The 17,534-nt window shown below is 44.1% G+C and overlaps 1 protein-coding gene across 3 annotated transcripts in view; it reads left to right on the top strand.

Moving 5' to 3' along the window:
- The window catches only part of LOXHD1 (lipoxygenase homology PLAT domains 1), a 281,541-nt gene that overhangs the window by 181,165 nt on the left and 82,842 nt on the right, over positions 1–17,534 (top strand). For 2 of the 3 annotated variants that reach the window (XM_045021840.1, XM_045021841.1), the window contains 2 exons: positions 1,347–1,528; positions 5,427–5,543. In XM_045021840.1, coding sequence (XP_044877775.1) covers positions 1,347–1,528; positions 5,427–5,543 — 299 coding nt within the window. Of the gene's footprint in view, positions 1–1,346; positions 1,529–5,426; positions 5,544–10,655; positions 10,753–17,534 lie in introns of those variants that run through there. The other variant, XM_045021842.1, reaches the window with a different exon arrangement.

Raw genomic sequence — 17,534 nt, 5'->3', positions numbered from 1 at the left:
AGGCATGGAAAAAGGAAGTGAATGGTTGAAGTGGGGTTCGCTATACATGAACAGGTAAACCAAAGAGAGCGGAAGGCCAACCAGAATGACAGAGAAGGGATAGAAGAAATGGAAGCCATGGTAACTACGGGCCAAATTCTGCACAACTCTTATGGAGACCGGTAGCATTCGAAGTGTGAGTCAGCAAAGAGATTATCTCTGTTAGGGTTCAAGAACTGCAAAGAGGCCTTTGATAATTTTAAATAAAATAAATAATATTAATGCTGAGCTCGTCAGGCACTTTTCATCTGTATACCTCAAAACACTGAACAAAAGAGAGTAAATATCATTCTCCACATTGGGAAACTGAGACACAGAGAGGGGAAGTGACTTGCTCAAGGTTATGTAACAGGTCAGTGGCAAAGCCGGGAATCTGTCCTGGTCTTGTGGCCCCCCAGGCCAGTCCCCTACATCCTGGGCTAGTCTATTTCTTACATCAGGAAGAATCTGAAAAGGAATAAGAATCAGAAAGAACTGTAGGAAGTATGGAATTAAAGGCAACAATAAATTCTAGAGAGACCAAAGTAGGAACAAGGAAGGATTAAAGGGTTCGATTCATTGTTGCTCTGCACCTTGTGTAGTCACAATTCTAATTTGGTAGCATTTTATGCCGGCTTTGCACTACTGTAGATAACTGGACAAGGTGCAGGGCATGGAGAATCTGGCCTCAAGAGAACACTAGATAAGAGAATGGAATGGAAATTAGGTCTTTAAAGTGAGAGACAGGTTCACATTCCCTCTCACCCCCACCCCATCTGGTTGATGTTTCCTCCGCAAGCTAACACTTAAAATAGTCCAGAAGTTTGAATGAGGTTTATATAGAATTTTTCATACCCGCTCCAGCTAGTTCAGTTTTGCCAGTTTGCTTAGTTACTCAAAAATCATCTGAGTCTTTTGAAGACTCAGCGTACTGTGGGAGATCCATGTTTCAATGACTTTGCAGTATAAATATTCAGAGCTCTCTTGACTCCCAGGATTAAATCCAATGGGTCAAATTCCAACCTCAGTAAATCAGTATGAATTCAGAGTAGCTCTGTTGGCTTCACTGGTTTAAATGGAGTTCTCCAGATTTATGCTGGTGTAACTGAGATCGGAATCCAGCCTGACGGCTTGCAATGTAATGTAGCAGTTAATTGTGCATCACTTCTGTGTGTATAATTCCTAATGATGCTTTGTGAATGTTGACATTTCTAATCTAGGTTTGAGTTTGTTACATTCTAAAATGAATTATAGACTTTCCCAGTTGGAAGCCTTGCTTTTCACTCACAGCCCGGGGTTTGTTTTTTGTTTTCCTCCGCTTAACTTAGTTGTCCCGTACGAGATCACAGTTTACACCAGTGACATCTTTGGAGCTGGCACCGATGCAGATGTTTTCATTGTTCTCTATGGAAGTAATGGGGTCTGCAGTCAACAGAAATCCCTGTGCCAGAACAAGAGAGAGCAAAGGATGTGCTTTGAGAGGAACTCGGTGGATCAGTTCATTGTGGAGGTAAAATAAAAAAATATTTGCTCTTTTGCAGGAGCAATGATTGGGTGAGGGGTTTAGGGACACAAAATGGAGAGAAAAGCAATCGGGATGTGGAAAAAAATGGAAAACGGACTCTTCATGACAGCTGGGTGAAAGATTTTGGATGACTAATTCTGGACAAAAGATGCATTTTGGGCTGACCTGAAACTATTTGTGAATTTGCCATGAATTGTTTTGGCCATTCATAGGCTGGCCAGAGAAGGAAAAGATGGGGGTGCTGCTGGACCCTTGTAATCTTTAGCCTAGTGATCAGGGATCTCATGTGGAGACCCAGGCTTGAATCTCTTAGGCCTGGTCTACACTAGGACTTTAATTCGAATTTATCAGCGTTAATTCGAACTAACCGCAGAGGGCTCTTTAGTTCGAATTTGGTACTCCACCTCGACAGATGGAGTAGCGCTAAATTCGACATGGCTAGCTCGAATTAGGCTAGGTGTGGACGCTAATCGAACTTAGTAGCTCCGGGAGCTATCCCACAGTGCACCACTCTGTTGACGCTCTGGACAGCAGTCCGAGCTTGGATTCTCTGACCAGCCACACAGGAAATGACCCAAATTTGAATTCCTTTTCCTGTCTTCTGGGTTCAAATCCCTCGTCTGGAATAGACCTCAGGCAGACTTTTTCCATTTACCAGACAGTCTGAAAATTTCAGATGTGTTTCGGCCCAAACAGAATTTTTTTCCCAGTTTTTTGGAACTTCCATTGAACCAAAAAATCAATTACTTGCCCAGTGCTGCTCTTTACCTCTCTCCTCACTGGAGACTTGTGCAGGTACTTCCACGGAGGAGAAAGGATGGTCTGGTGGTGCGGGCATTAGCCTAGGACTTGGGAGTCCTGGATTCATCCCAGTGCTGCTCCAGACTTCGTGTATGATCCCAGGCAAATCACCAAGCCTCCCTGTGTAACCCACACACCTTCTCGGTGTAGTTTTCTGTCCCATCTAGTGGCACTGAGACCCCCTTAGAGAGAGAGTCAAATGAGTCTGCTCTACAGCCTTGGCTTTTAGCTCATGCGGTAGAGGCTCATGCACTAAGTTCCCCAGGTTCGACCCTGTCCACCGACGGACTGGCGTCTGTCGGGGTTACACTTGCAACTTAGGTTCCCATCTGTAAAATGGGGATAATAGCCCTATCTCACTGCATGTTACAAGGATAAATACACTTAAAGCACTGTAAGGAGCCCAGATACAGTAATAGGAGCAACATACGATTGATAAGTAGCAACCCCTGCCATTGCTCGCTAAGGGCCTCATCTAGAACTTTTAATCAATTATAATTTCTCTTCCTCTCTCTCTGGCACACTTACACATATTCTCACTTGCTCTCTGTCCCGCCAATATTTTAAAAAAGGAGCCCCTTCTAAGAACCAAAGGTAATGTCTGAAATTGCATGCACAAATGGGGGGGTCTATATGCACTATTTTGTGGGTGCACTTTCAGAAGGCACTTTTGAAAAGTTGCTCCATAATGCCTAATGCTTGTGTAGGAATATATAGAGGATCTGTTACCTTACTGTAGGAGGTATGATTTCTGAATACGTTGGACCAACTTTTCAAAGAGCCTGATGTATTCCTGATGTATTTGCAAACACATACATTAGTGTATGCAAAAGATACATTTGTGCACGCCAGGGCTGGCTCCAGGGTTTTGCCGCCTCAAGCGGCAGGGGGGAAAAAACAAAAAAAGCCGCAATCGCAAGCCGCTTTCTTCTTCAGCAGCAGGTCCTTCCCTCTGAAATACTGCCGAAGAGCCAGACGTGCCACCCCTTCCCCTTGGCTGCACCAAGCACCTGCTTGCTAAGCTGGTGCCTGGAGCGGGCCCTGGTGCACGCACATCAACCAGTTGTGTAGCTAACTGCCCATTGGCACATGCAATGCTGGATTCAACAGTCCTTGCTCACAGCAAACTCTCACTGAAACCAATGCATACCCAAGATTATGAATTGGCAAATGCTGCAAGTTACATAGGTTTTTAAAAATCTGTCCCTATATATTATTTCTGTTTGCTATTTTCATCCACTGGGTACAAGAGAGACTAAGTTCCACTTAAAACCTTTCTGTGTTTCTTTTTGTTTTGTTGTGGTGATGGTTTTTTAATAATCAAGACCAAACCTTAGAACATTTTTAAACAAATTAAATGTTTTTCACCTCAAATTGTTGTCTTAGGACACAAATCACAATAAACCCTCCTCTTTACGTCTTTCAAAGAACAGAACTTACCTCCATGGAGTTTCGCTGGAGTTATCTGTGATGGAGTCTGCCATTAATCAATCCATGTGTAAAAAATCTTGAACTGCACATTATTTTAATGTTGTAATCCTTAGGATTGATTTGCTCTTTAGAAGAAGCTGAGACATCAGTGCGTTTTAGACTAAGTACATGAAAATGCAGTTTGTTCTGTGGATTTAGAAGGACATATTAACTGGTCCCCAAAATTTATTTTTTTCTTTACCAAACAACAACAAAATAGCAGCAAAATATATTCTTCTTTCACCTATTTGTGAGGAGCCATAATTTGAAGCTCAGTAGACCTTGAAAATAATGCTGGGATTTCAGAAAATACAGAGCTGAGAATTGCCTTTTTGTTTTAGTGGTTTTACTGCCGGTGCTGTTTGGTATTCTGCAGAAGGGGCAATAAAAGCATTAAAAAAACCCATTATCAGCTGCAGTTCTGAGTGGTGATTTTCTGGAGATGCCTAAAGCGGTGCAATAAACACATCTTTTTTTAATACCCATCTTTACAGTCACATGCCACTTCACTGCTACGTATAGATTGAATGCCTCATTGAAGGATGGTTATTCAGGCTGTGCAGAGGAAGAATAACATCGTTTCACCTATATTGATGTTTTTGGATGAATTCAGAGAATTTGAATTTTTATGCTAGTAAGAGATTGATAATGCTCTCTATAGTCAACTCAGGTAGAGTGAATGCAGACCTCATGCAGGCTTCCCTAACCAGTTCTGTTGCAGCACCAAACCCTGAATTGCAGCAACCAGTCTATTTGAATCCCCTGAAATTAGATGAACTGTGCTTCAGTACATGACAGTCTAGTCATGTTGGGGGCAAGCAGTAGGGGAACTAAATTGATACCCACAAACTTTTAACATTTGCAAGATTGAAAAATAGTTGGTATACGAATCTCGGCAGGGAAAACGTTAGCTTAGCAGGCCCCTCCCATGTGAAAAGGAGGCATTCAGGCAGTGCTGATCTACACTCAAGTTGGCACCGAAATAAGAAAAGGTGCAAATCCAAACCAACGTCGTTATTTTGGTGCAACTATGTTTATTTTCAGAATATAAGTGGCTAAAGGAGCAACCAGAAAATGAGTGGCATTGACCTATGTGATGTGCTCAAAGTGGCAGATGGAGTCTGTGGCTGAGCAAGAAAGAGAGAGCAGATTTCTGGGTTCTCAATCTTGTGCTTTGATTTCAAGACCCTCCTTCCCCTGTAATAATCATGTATCAATAATCTAACACAGAGCTGTAAAAAACAAAACAAAAAACCCCCACAGTAAACTTACAGCTTCTGAGGATTGGTTCAATTCCCATTCCAGCTGAAGAGCTTGAGGAAATGCTCCATACACAGACTTGTACCTGTTTAACAGAATCTGTTCCCAAAATGTTGTTGTTTCAGTGCAAGTCAGTGTGAACACACTTATTTCAGAATAACAACAATGTGGAGCCCCTCATTCCACATGCATATGGATGCTACAGTGAGACTAATATTTGCCCCTTTGGGAACTTAATATAGACAGTAAATAAGAAAATGGACAATGAATCAGTGAATCTTGGCTTTAGCTGTAAAGGAACTGAGGCTGCTGCCTATTACTCACTTCATAATCTCTTTTTTTGTTTCCGTAGCTGGAGGATGTTGGCGACACTATTGAGAAGATTCGTATTGGGCACAAAGGCGGAGGGCTTAATTCTGGATGGCATTTAGATCGGGTGGAGATACGGAGACTTTTGCCAAATGGGAAGGTAGGCATTGAATCATTGGACTTTGTAGAAGGCTTCCAGGGGCAGCTGCTTCTCAGCTTCCCAAAGTCGAGCTGCAATACACCAAGAATGATTACGAGTGAAAAATGACTCCCTGGAGAACAATGCTAGCTAATGAAGTAGCAAGAGCTTAGGGACCCTGGGGCAAACATTTATTATGGTGGTTTATTCTTCAAATGTTGATTCTAAAACTCTGCAGCTTAACAAAAAAAAAATGCTTAACCTCCTCCCCTCCACCATTCTCAATGCACTTGTTGAGTAGAATAAAGGTATCTGGGCTCACGTTAGAGCAAAATATTTCAAGACTACAGATGGTTAACAACAGATTGATCAGACAACCAGTATGTCAGACGGATGGCCCAGTTATATGACTTTAAAAATTGAGGACCTGTCTGCTTTCGGTAGTTATGATAAAGCTCTCATGGTGGTTTTTGTAAGGGTAGACTTTTCCCCAGTTATCTTGGGGGAAAATACCCCTTCTACCACTGTTATGTAGTGCATGCTGGCTAATGTCCTCCCACCCCAGAGTTGGCTGCATTTCAGTGTTGTGAAATGACTGCTGTATGTGTAGTTTGTAATGAGTTTGGGCAACTTTGGAATGACTGTTCACTGTATAAATGCATATGCCGCTCTGTTGGTCTATAGGGGCCATACCTGAGCTGTAAACGCCAGGTGAGAATTTTCTGTGAGGCAGGAGTAGTTAAGGGAAACCATAATCAGATGTATGCTTCCCCCTTATATGGGGCATGTCAGGAGTGTCAGAAGAAATGTTCCTGGTGCTGAGCACTACAGAAATTGTGGGATGCTCCAGGATGTGGTTCTGCCCCTGGCTGTACTGGGGAGTCTGTTATAAATTTGGCCAGCCCTTGAGGCTCTCTAATTTGTGCCAAGAAGGTGCACCAGCCCTCACTAGCCTGGTATCGTTCTCTCACTACCTCTGGGCTGCTGCTTCTCTGCTGCACCTCCTGTAAGGCACAGAACAGAAACTCTCACAGGATATTTAATGCTCCATTTCTGTGTGGAGAACATTTCAGGTTTGACCCAGCTACCATTTTATTCCTGAGCCAGACAGGAAGCTCTTTATAATAAGGCCTAGGTCCACAAAAGGATTTAGGCACCTAATTGCACTTTAGGCACCCAAGTTTGAACTTCAGATCCTCAGATCCCTCACCTAGTTGCTGCCCAAGGCCCTGAGGTGCCTACGTTTCCACAGATAAAGTCCTTTAGGTACTAAAACTCTGCCAGTGCGAATGAGCACAGCTGCTTCAGTCCTACCACTCTTCACTGGGCCAGGGAAAGAGAGTGAGAATGACTCCATAGCCTAGTGGTTAGGGCACTCCCCCGGGGTGCGGGAGACCCAGCTTCAATGCCCTGTACCAATGACTAGTTCATTATTTATACAAAGTGGAACAGTTTCAACAGGAGATATGGAGGGAGCCTCCCCTTCCCCTCCTTTGAATACCCCATAGCCCAGTGGTTAGGGCATCCTCCTGAGAGGTATGCGTTCAAATTCCTGCTCCACATTTGCACAAAAGGGCTTAGGCACCTAACTCCAAGAGAGGGTTCCTGGCTGTGAATCCCCAGCAGAGATAGGTGCCTCACTCCTTTTGAGGGGTGGGGTTTAGGCCACACCCCTCTCCATGGCATTTCCCTATTGGCTAGTTTAGGTAGCTCCCAGTTGAATGTGCTGTGTTTTGTGGATCTCCCGTTCTTAAGTGCCTCCAGGGAGGTCTACACTACAGATTTACACTGGGCAGTGGCGCCACTGTGGTGCATCTGGTGAAGATGCTCTTAGGCAATGGGAGAGAGCTCTCCTGTTGGTCTAATAACTCCACCTCCGCGAGAGGCGGTAGCTATGTCAGTGGGGGAAGGTCTCCCGTCGACATCGCACTGTATCCAAGAGGTGTTGAGGTCAGTATAACTACATCGCTCTGCAGTGTATGCAAGTAAGTACGTAGTCTAGACCTGACCTAACTCTGCCCATACATTGTGTAGGGAGCTTGGCCACCTAACTGATTAGACAGTGGGGCACATAAAGTTAGGCTCAGCGTTGCAACACCTAAGTCCTCTTTGTGTATCTAGTGCTAAGTGAACAGTGTTATAGGATGGGGACGGAGGTGTGTGATGTCTACAGAAGAAACATATGGGCGAATGGGGAAAATACCCCCGGGTTGACTGTAAACGGACTAGTTCTCAGACTGGATTTAGATAGGACCCTACTGCTAAGTGGATAATGGAGATGACTGAAGTGCTATAAATGCAGTTTGGTAATCAAACATGGGTGAACTTGTAGCAATTGACTGTAGCAATCTCCATGGATTGGTAGCACTTATATTTCAGATTGCAAAGCCAAGCAAATATAGCAATGCATTAATACTATTGCTACTGCTGCTATTGCCATTGCTACTACAGTAACTTTAATATGGAAACTTTAGTTATAATTAGGTACAATGAGGACACATGCTTATTATTTCTTATTGTTTGCCTTCTTCATCTCTTGAAATCCTAGCTCATCTGTTTGTGGGACCCAAGGGAGAGGCCAGAACCTCATCCAAAGATCTGAATTTTCCTTGACATCCCCTTGAATTTTGGAAGATTTGGATTCAGGTCTGACCTTTACAGACCTAGCCCATCTCTAGTTTCCATGCAGCTGTCCTCATTCATAAAGAATAAGGGAGAGAGTTATAGAAAATGACACTTACATATATCTATGTTTGCTATATGGAATGTTTTTTTACAGTTTTCCATTCAAACTCTGCAAGGGATGTTAGAAAAATGCTCCATTTAGAAATCACTATGTACACAAATTTCAGGCTTTCCAAGACCTTGAGCTGGCTGTTTTGGAAATCTCTGATTTCTAATCCCTGACAGAATTGGGACCAGTCCCCTTGGGAGGAGGCTTTAGAAGCATTTGAAGGGGTCCACAGTCACCTCCAATCTGGAGCCATGCCCCAACTGGCTGGTCAAGGTCAATGCCTTTGGCTATTATTGAAAAGAAATTGTTCAATGTCCATTAGAAAGGACACCAACTGGTGCCTTGAGACACAGCAACAGTCCAGTGTACCCCTACTAACTACCATTTGGCTTCAAACCACTCAATCCTGCATAATGCCATCAAGAAAAGTGGTAATGAACCAATGCCAGCAGTACCTGGCCTCCACTAATATCATAGATCCCTCTCTGTCTGGCTCCAAGGTGGGACATGGTACAGAAACAGCATTGGTGAATGACCTCCCCAGGGCAATGGACAGAGGTGAAAGAGCAACAAGGGATATTAGTCAATCTCTTATCTGCCTTTGGCAGTGTTTGGGCACATCTACACTGAGCTAGGGGTGTGATTCCAAGCTTGCATACACATACTCAATGAGAGTGAACATGAGTATGGCGTATGGGAGGTTATGGTCCCGACGAATGCTCCTGGAAGCCTGCAAAAAATATCCACACCAACCCACCTGCTAATGACCTTCCACAAGAGCCATCTGGGAAAACTGAGCCCACTGACACACAGCGGGCACCCTAAGTAGTAGGGGGGAGCAATGTGAGGGATCGCCAGTCTTGAACGTGGGTCCCCGAATAGTCTTCAGATTGCAGCCACCTCCTAGCAGCTTGCTGGCCCCACTGGGGAGTGTGGTGAAGTGGACCTTAGCTCACCATAGGCACCATCCATGAAGCTCCAAATCGATGGCTATTCTCTTTTCATTCCAGTACGTCCCGAAGCGTTATCACGATGGACAGCTGCTCCTCCTCCCCAAAGGCTCTGACATGCAAATTTCCACAGGGATAAATCCTACCACTGCTCCTGTTTCACATATCTGTTCAACACAGGTTGCAATGTTGCAATCAGTCTGTGGCATACGGCTCTATGCATCCTGTCCATCCAGCTCAAACGGCCCTGTCTCCCAGAAAACTCAGTGCACAGGGATGCTGGATCCAAGGAAAGCCGATGCGATATTAATTACTAGGGTAATGCTTTGAGGAGGTGGCAAGCACCACCATTTCACCTGGAACCAGTGGTCCTTGGGTACAGCTGAGAACCTGCTTGACACAGGGCATGGCTCCTCTCCTGCCTTCTTCCCCACAGAAACAGCACGGACTCCCGATGCAGTATCCACTAGGCCCTTCTCCCATCTCCTCCCCTCCCTCTCCTAGATGGTTGGCATTTTTCTTCACTGCTCCTGTAAGGTTCCAAAATTATGCTAGCCCACAGCCTATAGATGGGCAGCCTCTTTTTATATGTCCCTGTCTCCCACACCGGTAACAGGTAATTTCCGCCCTCCCCAGAGGGGACTCTCTGTTTTCTTCTCTGTAGACTTCTCCCCTAACACTTCTCCAACCCTCTTTCCAGCTCAGGCCTGTTAGACAGACACGCCGCCTTGCAGGGAAAATTTACTTCCTCAAACTCTTCCATGAGTTTCACCACTGCCTCCAGGGTTGTGGGTTGGTGCCTCCTAACCCAAAGACGAATGTTCTCCTGGAGGCCAAGTAGAAATTGCTCAAGAATCATGAAGTCCATGATTTTGCCCACAGTCTGAGTGCCTGGCTTTAACGAGTGGGTGGCTCAATCAGTTAAACTTTGGACACATGCCCTGGGCTATACACATCTGGCCCATCTAGCAGCCCAAAACTTCTGCTGATATTTTTCTGTAGACAATCCCACATGGTCAAGTATGGCTGGCTTAATGGCATCATAGTCCTCAGCCTGTTTGTCGCCCAAGGCCATGTAGGCCACTTGAGCTTCTCCTGCCAAATAGCATACTAACCAGAGAGCCTGTGTTCCTCTGTCCCAGCCAGCTCCCATTGCTACTGTCTCAAATATCACTAGAGAAGCATTGGGGTCATCGGCAGGCCCCTTTTACACAGGCTGACCACCTGGCTCCAGGTACTATTCCCTATTTCAGGACTAACCAGTCTCGGAAGCAACTGCTGCTGTATTTGTGCTTAATCCCTGATAAATTCCTGCAAGCTCCTCTGTTTCTCTGCTTGCCAGGCCAGCAGGGATTCTCTCTCCAGTTTGTGTGACTGATGGAAAGATTGCATGCTCTGCTGCAGCTCCTTCTTCTGGTCCACCAGCCACTGAAGAGTCTGCTCCATCATCCGGGTGCCAAATACTCGCAGAAGCCTCCCCCCTTATGCCTCTCAATTGCCACAATTTGGGGAGTCAAGATCCTGGGCAAGCCCCATGTGTCACAAGGTGTGGCGTCTCTCCTGCCTTCTTCCCCACAGAAACAGCATGGACTCCAGTGGTTGTGCCTTATTCTTTTGTTTTAAATTCCCTCCATCACTTCTACAACAATCTGCATGCAACCGTTTATTTACAGTGCCAACCGCTCTTTTGGCCCTCTCCCCAAGACCTGAGAGGAACAGAGGTCTCCCTCCCTTGAGGCTTCCATGTTACTGAGCTCAACTTGCCCTGGTCTCCATCCTCTCCTCCCCCTTGGCACTTCTTTCCTACCTCTTTAACGGCCTTGGGCTCCTTAGATCATCCATCTAGCCAGCCTGATTGACTAATTACCCCTGCCAGCTTTCTCCACGGGAACTAATTAATATCTGAGTGCTCAGAGTGCAGGCTCACCTGTTTGCACCCTGCACTCTTGTGCCTTGAACTTTAACCTTTGTCAATAGTTCAATAGGAAATGGAGGCCCAGCAGAGAGAGGAGGTTAGAGCTGCCTACTGTCTCTCAATAGCGACCCTAAAGAAGTTTTTGGATCATTGCCATGGGCAGACTGCCGAGGAATCTGCATCCATTTCTCAGCCATAAGAAAAGTTGCCTCCGTATGAGAGAGTTCACTAAGTAAAGGATATGATAATTTCTTGTTTGGTAACAATGTTGTTTTAAGTGAATCAAAGGGAAAGGATGAAAGGAATAAGGGTGTATAGTTTGAAAGATACAATTGCTGAGCATGAGCAAGGAATTGCTTACAATCAGTCTTATAACTGTAGAAGGATAATTGAAGGTGGCTAGCACTGTTGAGAGATGCAAAACCCCCATCAGTGTAACACAGTGAGTCAAAAATACACAAACACCATACGTTAGTTGGCTGATATTCTTGTGTATGCGAGTGAGCAGCGCTGGAAAAATTCTGCCAAACTCCAAACTAGCAGTCATCTCTATCATGTTTCATACAAGGGAGCTTTTACACAACCATACTTTACAGTGCCAGTTTTCCAAAGTAGGGACACGAGGGTTGTGCCATTAGGCTACCGTAGCAAGTCTGGGAGTGTGCAGGAAAGGATCAACCTTTCTGGACTTGAAATATGAGCTACATTCTGGGGCATGCAGGTTCTGTCCTCTGCCTCTTTGTCTGTTCTTTTGTGCTGTGCCCACCTGTAACCTCACCCATTCTTACAGCGTCAACTACCATATCTATGGTGTTGGGTTCAGAAAGCTGCCTCTCCACCTGCAGCTTCTACCTCTCTGCCTCACATTTGGGACTTTCCAACATTTAATCCTGGAAAATCTGCTGCCAATTCAAAGTAAACAAGCATGTTTCTAATGTCTGAGCCTCCCACCTTCTGTTGTCTCTCCCTTGTCCATCACCTTCAAACACTCCACTCTCCCCTCTGGCACCCGCGCTCTCGCACACAGTTTCGTTTGATTCCTTTCTACTCTTTGGATTACTCTGTTGGTTTCCTTGAACCTTCTTCATGACATTCAGGGCCTCACCCTCCTGTTCAAGCCTCTGCACGACATCCTCTTATTTCTGCCTGCTGCCTATGCTTCTCCCACGCTACCATTCTAAACACGCACTCATTTCCTTCTCTCACTTTCATACTTGCCTCTGCTTCCATGCCACCCATTGTGTAATCAGTTTGCAACTACCATTTTACTTAGAATGGCATAAAAGTGCTTTAGCCATAGAACTTATTTCACTTGGGGAACTGCTACAATCAGTACTATTGAAAGCACTCTTCTGGTGGCAGAGCCTGCATCTTCACTAGGAGAGTTTGTTGGTATAGGTCTTACCAGCAAGGCTTTACTGGTGTAGACTAAGCCTCTGATATTGATTCAGTATTTACTGAAACAGAGGAGTGCCACCTGCTGAACAATCAATGTAATTTCCTGAGGCCCACAGGTGTTCCTCAGAGAGCTCCAATCCAAGGATCAACCCAGCCTGCTCCTGTTTAATTTGTGATAACCGATTGGGCTACAGCACACGTGGTGCTGTTGCCAGTTTTAGGGGAGTAAAAGAAATGGGTGTTTGACTCTATGGGGAATTTCAAGAACACCACACCCAAGGGAAAATATGCTTCCTGCCTGCTTGCCCCTATCAGGTCCACATGTTTGACTCAGCACTCTGGACAGCTCCACCTGCTCAGTGTCTGTCTGGTTGCCCTCTCTTCTCGCAGGGAGGTGGGTTCTAAACCAAGCAGCCAGGCAACAGTTACACCAGCATTTAAAGGATGTTAAGTGAGAAGACTGAGCAAAAAAAACCCTCACAACCTAAGATAAGGCAGAGATCCACAATTCTGCTGAGCTTTGACTCTGGCATGTGAAAAAGAAGAAAGCAGCTCACTGCATGATGCTGCTGTAATCAACCGCAGGATATTATGACCTGCCACAGGATAGCAATATGCTGCCAAAGCTTCTAAAAGCTGTGCTACCTGATTAGACTGTTAAGATGTATCTGTATGTTGCAAAATAAAAAATGAGGTCAGTAACTTTTAGAGTAAATTGAAAGCTCTTGGGTAGGAAACTAATCTCATTGCATATCAGTAGAGCTCTGCCTATGCATGTCAATTATATCTAATAATTATATTTCATTTGCTACGACTCAGACGGCTAAAGCACTGAGTTGAGCAGACTGTCATACCGCCTATAGCTCAGAGCCAAAAATCAAACTCTAATGAAACAAATCCCAGTTGTAAGCGCCGTGAGATTTTACAGTCGTTACTATAAAATAATACACTTTGTGTCACTGTAATAATAATACCATCACTAACAAGTCAGCTCCAATGGAAACTGCGGCAATGACATGGAGACAAGTGATTACAATACAGTTAACACTTGCCATGACTACTTTATTTCCATTGTGCAGGCTTTTAAGCTAGAGTCCCCCAAATACCATGTAACCTAATATATAATGTTCACAACAATGACTCAGGTACATACAACCAACCATGATAATACTATCAGCATTTAGGATCAGTTAAAATTTAAAGCAACCCGTATGCTCCTTCAGTCATGGCTTTAATGGTGAATCACATTAGGAATCGCTAACTGTAACAGGGAATACCAACGCAGAGGCACAATTACAAAATGTCGTCTCTTCCTTCTCATTGCCACTAGATTATAACTGGGGGAAACCACATCAACTGGTAGTTCTAATTGTAATGAATGGTTTGGAACATAGAAAGAAAATACCGGTTACATTTCCTGGACTGCAGTCATTATGTGTAGAGCCGTATAAATCCATGGATATTTATTTTTGCGGATCGTGGATCGGATGTGGATACAAATGTTGTACCTGCGCAGGGCTCTAAATATAGGATCTTGAAGGCTGGGAAGCAGCTGTCTGCGGCTCATAGTCTATGAGGCTGCTTCTTTGCCTTCGAGATCCTATATTCCCTCTACCCCCGTATGCAGAGAAAGGGGAGGTGATAGATCAAGAAGCAGATGTCTGCAGCTCATATCCCAAGAGGCTGCTTCCCCACCTTCGAGATCTTATATTTCCTCTCCCTCCATATACAGCGAAAGGGGAGGTGATAGATCAAGACAGGCAGCAAAATCACTCCCATACTCCTATTGCCACGATTTTAGCAGCCAAACAATTTAGGAAACCTCTCCTGACTTCTTTGCTGTATCAGGTCACTTGGAGAGGGAGGCAGCTGCTTCTGCACAGTAAGTCGGTAGCTGCAAACAGCTGCCTCTGGATCTATCAAGAGGATTTTGAGTATGGAGATGATACTGCCTTATTTGGAGAAACTACTGTTCAACTGCAGCTAACGCTGGAAGAGCTGCGACAGACTGCAGAATCTATAGGACTTAAAATAGGTAGTGATAAAACCAACACTATGCACGCCTCTTGTCAAATGGAAATGAATGACCTGTCGACACTGCAGGTCAATGACAGTGGCATTGAATGGGGGAATAGTTTTATCTATCTGGGTAGTCGGTTGAAAGCAAGAGGTTCGGTATCCAAAGTCATACGTTGGATTGGTCTTGCATCAGTGACATTTCATCACCTTCGGCGGCCTCTCTTTGGGCAATGGGATGTCTGTGTGACAACTAAACTATGTGTGTTCAATGCAATAGTGATAGGAACTCTGTTATACGGAGCAGAAACATGACTCTAAAAAACAACTGAGGAGAATAGACTAAACAGTTTTTGGTGTCAACAGTTATGGCGTATTCTTAACATCCATTGCTTTGATTTTTGTCACAAACAAGGAAATGCTTAGATGATTCCAGTAAGTTGCAGTCTTCCATCAGTTGAGAACAAAGTGATTGCAATGGTCGGATCATAGCCAATGTGCAGACGAACCTCTGCTTTTACAGAAGGATCATTGAGATGAGGAAATAGATCACAAAGCTGACCATGAATGAGGTTGGAAAAAAAAGAAGACTTACAAGGGATTGTTCAAGATGGAAGTCTGTTCTATGTGACACTTCCTTCTGCTTCTTAGGTAAAATGGAAATAAGAACTCCTGAAAGTAAAGATTTACAATAATCTAAAGTCTTATTTGATTTGTATATTGTCATTCATACAGGCCATGCTCCAAAATGCTTTAGAGTTAACTTTTGCACGTACAAGGTTACATAACAGCTGTGAGAGGAACAGCGAGAGGAATGAAGAGGTATATGCAATAGAGAAATCATGTTTCTGGCTAAGATTTGGAATGAGAGGAAGGTTATTCTAAATGACAGGAGCTGTACAGGAGAAGGCTCCTGCACTAATGATGGGAGTGTCGGGAAGTATAAAGAGGATGATAGCATTACAGCAGAGTGAACAGAGAGGGTAGTGGAGAGAGGTTGACAGGGGGAAGCAAGGCTGGCTCTCGACCAGATGACGAACCAGGCGAGGCATGTCTTTGGCCCCCTCCATTTGTTAAACTTTTCAGTACTTTATTTTTTATTGCATTTGTAGCCCATTTCACGACTTCGATGCACAATTTGCATGCATGATTTATCCCTGTCATATTGGATGATAAATTTGCATGCTGTATTTATTCATGCCATATATAAGCAAATAAAAATTGTTTTCTCTAAGGTTATAGAAACTTTTTTAATTTTAAGAATAACTGAAATGTACTAACATCAAGAAATTGAACTGTGCGCCAACACTGGGTGGACTGGTATTAAATCGTGTTACTGTAGGTGACAGCCTTAGAATGTTAACCCTAGTCCTTTAGTTCTAAAGGTCACTTTTCTCCCCTTTGTCCTTGTGAACTGAAGCACATCATCAGAGAGATCCAAAGACTGGCCAGTGGCATTTTCAAGCAATAAAATAGCAAGCAATGTCAGTATATCATTGGCCATCATTGATCAAAGATATGTTTTAATGAGCCTGAGCTTCGAAAAGCTGTGCTCACCACTCACGACTGTGACTGGCAGCTTGAGCAGAATCCTCAAAGCTATCCACACATTAGGAAAAGTGTCCTTCAGCTCTGCGCCATGAATGAATTGGAGAACTTGGAGTGGAGAGTGTGATGAACGTTGTCCAATTTGACACAGAGGTCTTTATCATTGATGTCCAAACATTCCCCATGTGTCAGCATCCGGTGAAGGGCCGTATAATTGTTGAAGAGCATTTTCCTGTCTGCTGGCAACTTACTAAGATCATAGCACCCCAGATCTTTTCATAGTGCTTCATTAGTCCAAACCTTTCTTTGATGAACACTCGAGCAGTGTCAATGAGCGAGCAAAAAACCTCCTTTTTGAATTTTTCTTCTAAGCTTCCCGTCATCTCATCTCTGCCCTCATAACCAAACTTTCTCTTCTTCCAATGAATAGGAGTTTCCTTGAAGACAGGCTCAACTCCTAAGTTTTCTGCCATTTCTTTGGCGCAGCAGTGATGGCATCTTCAAATCCGTTGTCTCTGTAGGCCACAATGAAATCACGGTAGCTTCTCATTAAAATAGTAGCGGTCATGATGTCCATTGATGAAGTTTGTAATGCCTGGCTTACAACGTTTGGATGGAACATGATATTGTGCCAAACCACAACTGAGACCAGAAATTTGAAGTCAATGATCTGGTTTGCCAGGCTTTGCACCTCATGTTGGATTCTGGCTTTGGCCTTACTTGACTGTGCCAGTACCATTAGGATTTTATAAACCTCAGTCACTTGATACCTTACTGGCTTTACGCTGTCAATGAGGCTCTCCCAGCGAGTGTCACTTAGCGGCTTCACAATCAAATTTGTAACATTGTCCATGAGGATCTTCTACCTGACAGTTGATGCTGAAAACAGGATGTATATCCTTGGCAGTACTTCAAAGAGAGATACTGAATCTAAAGCAGATGACACTGCACTTGACACAACCAGGTTGAGAGACTGGCAGCCACAAGGCATGAAGAAAACTCTTGGATTCAGCACAAGGATCCTTGCTTGGATCCACTGTTTCTTCCCTTCATGTTTATGCCATTGCAGTAGTCTTGGCCATGGCAGTCCTGAAGCTTTATTTTATTGTCATTCAGAACATTCATAAACAGTTGTGTTAGGCCTTTTCCAGTAGCATCGTTCACAGACCGGAAACCGATAAAATGTTCCTTTACTTGGATACAGCTATCCTCGTCATCAACAAATCTTACAGTAAATTATATCTTTTCAGTGTGATTAATGTCAGGAGTGCAGTCCGTTATTACAGTGCAGTACTTTGCTTTGCCAGGCTGCATCAATATGTTATCAAGCACCTTCCTTGCCATAAGGTCAATCAATTTGTTTCGAATTGTTTTGCAGCAGTAATGATCCATAGCTTCTTTACGAACTACTTGACATAGGTGCTCACACATGACATCATCGTATTTCCCAA

The sequence above is a fragment of the Mauremys mutica genome, chromosome 6 (assembly GCF_020497125.1).
Source record: "Mauremys mutica isolate MM-2020 ecotype Southern chromosome 6, ASM2049712v1, whole genome shotgun sequence".
In the NCBI taxonomy this organism is placed as follows: Eukaryota; Metazoa; Chordata; order Testudines; family Geoemydidae; genus Mauremys; species Mauremys mutica.
Note: the sequence above shows the minus strand (reverse complement) of the source record. Positions and strands in the feature narration are given on the sequence as shown.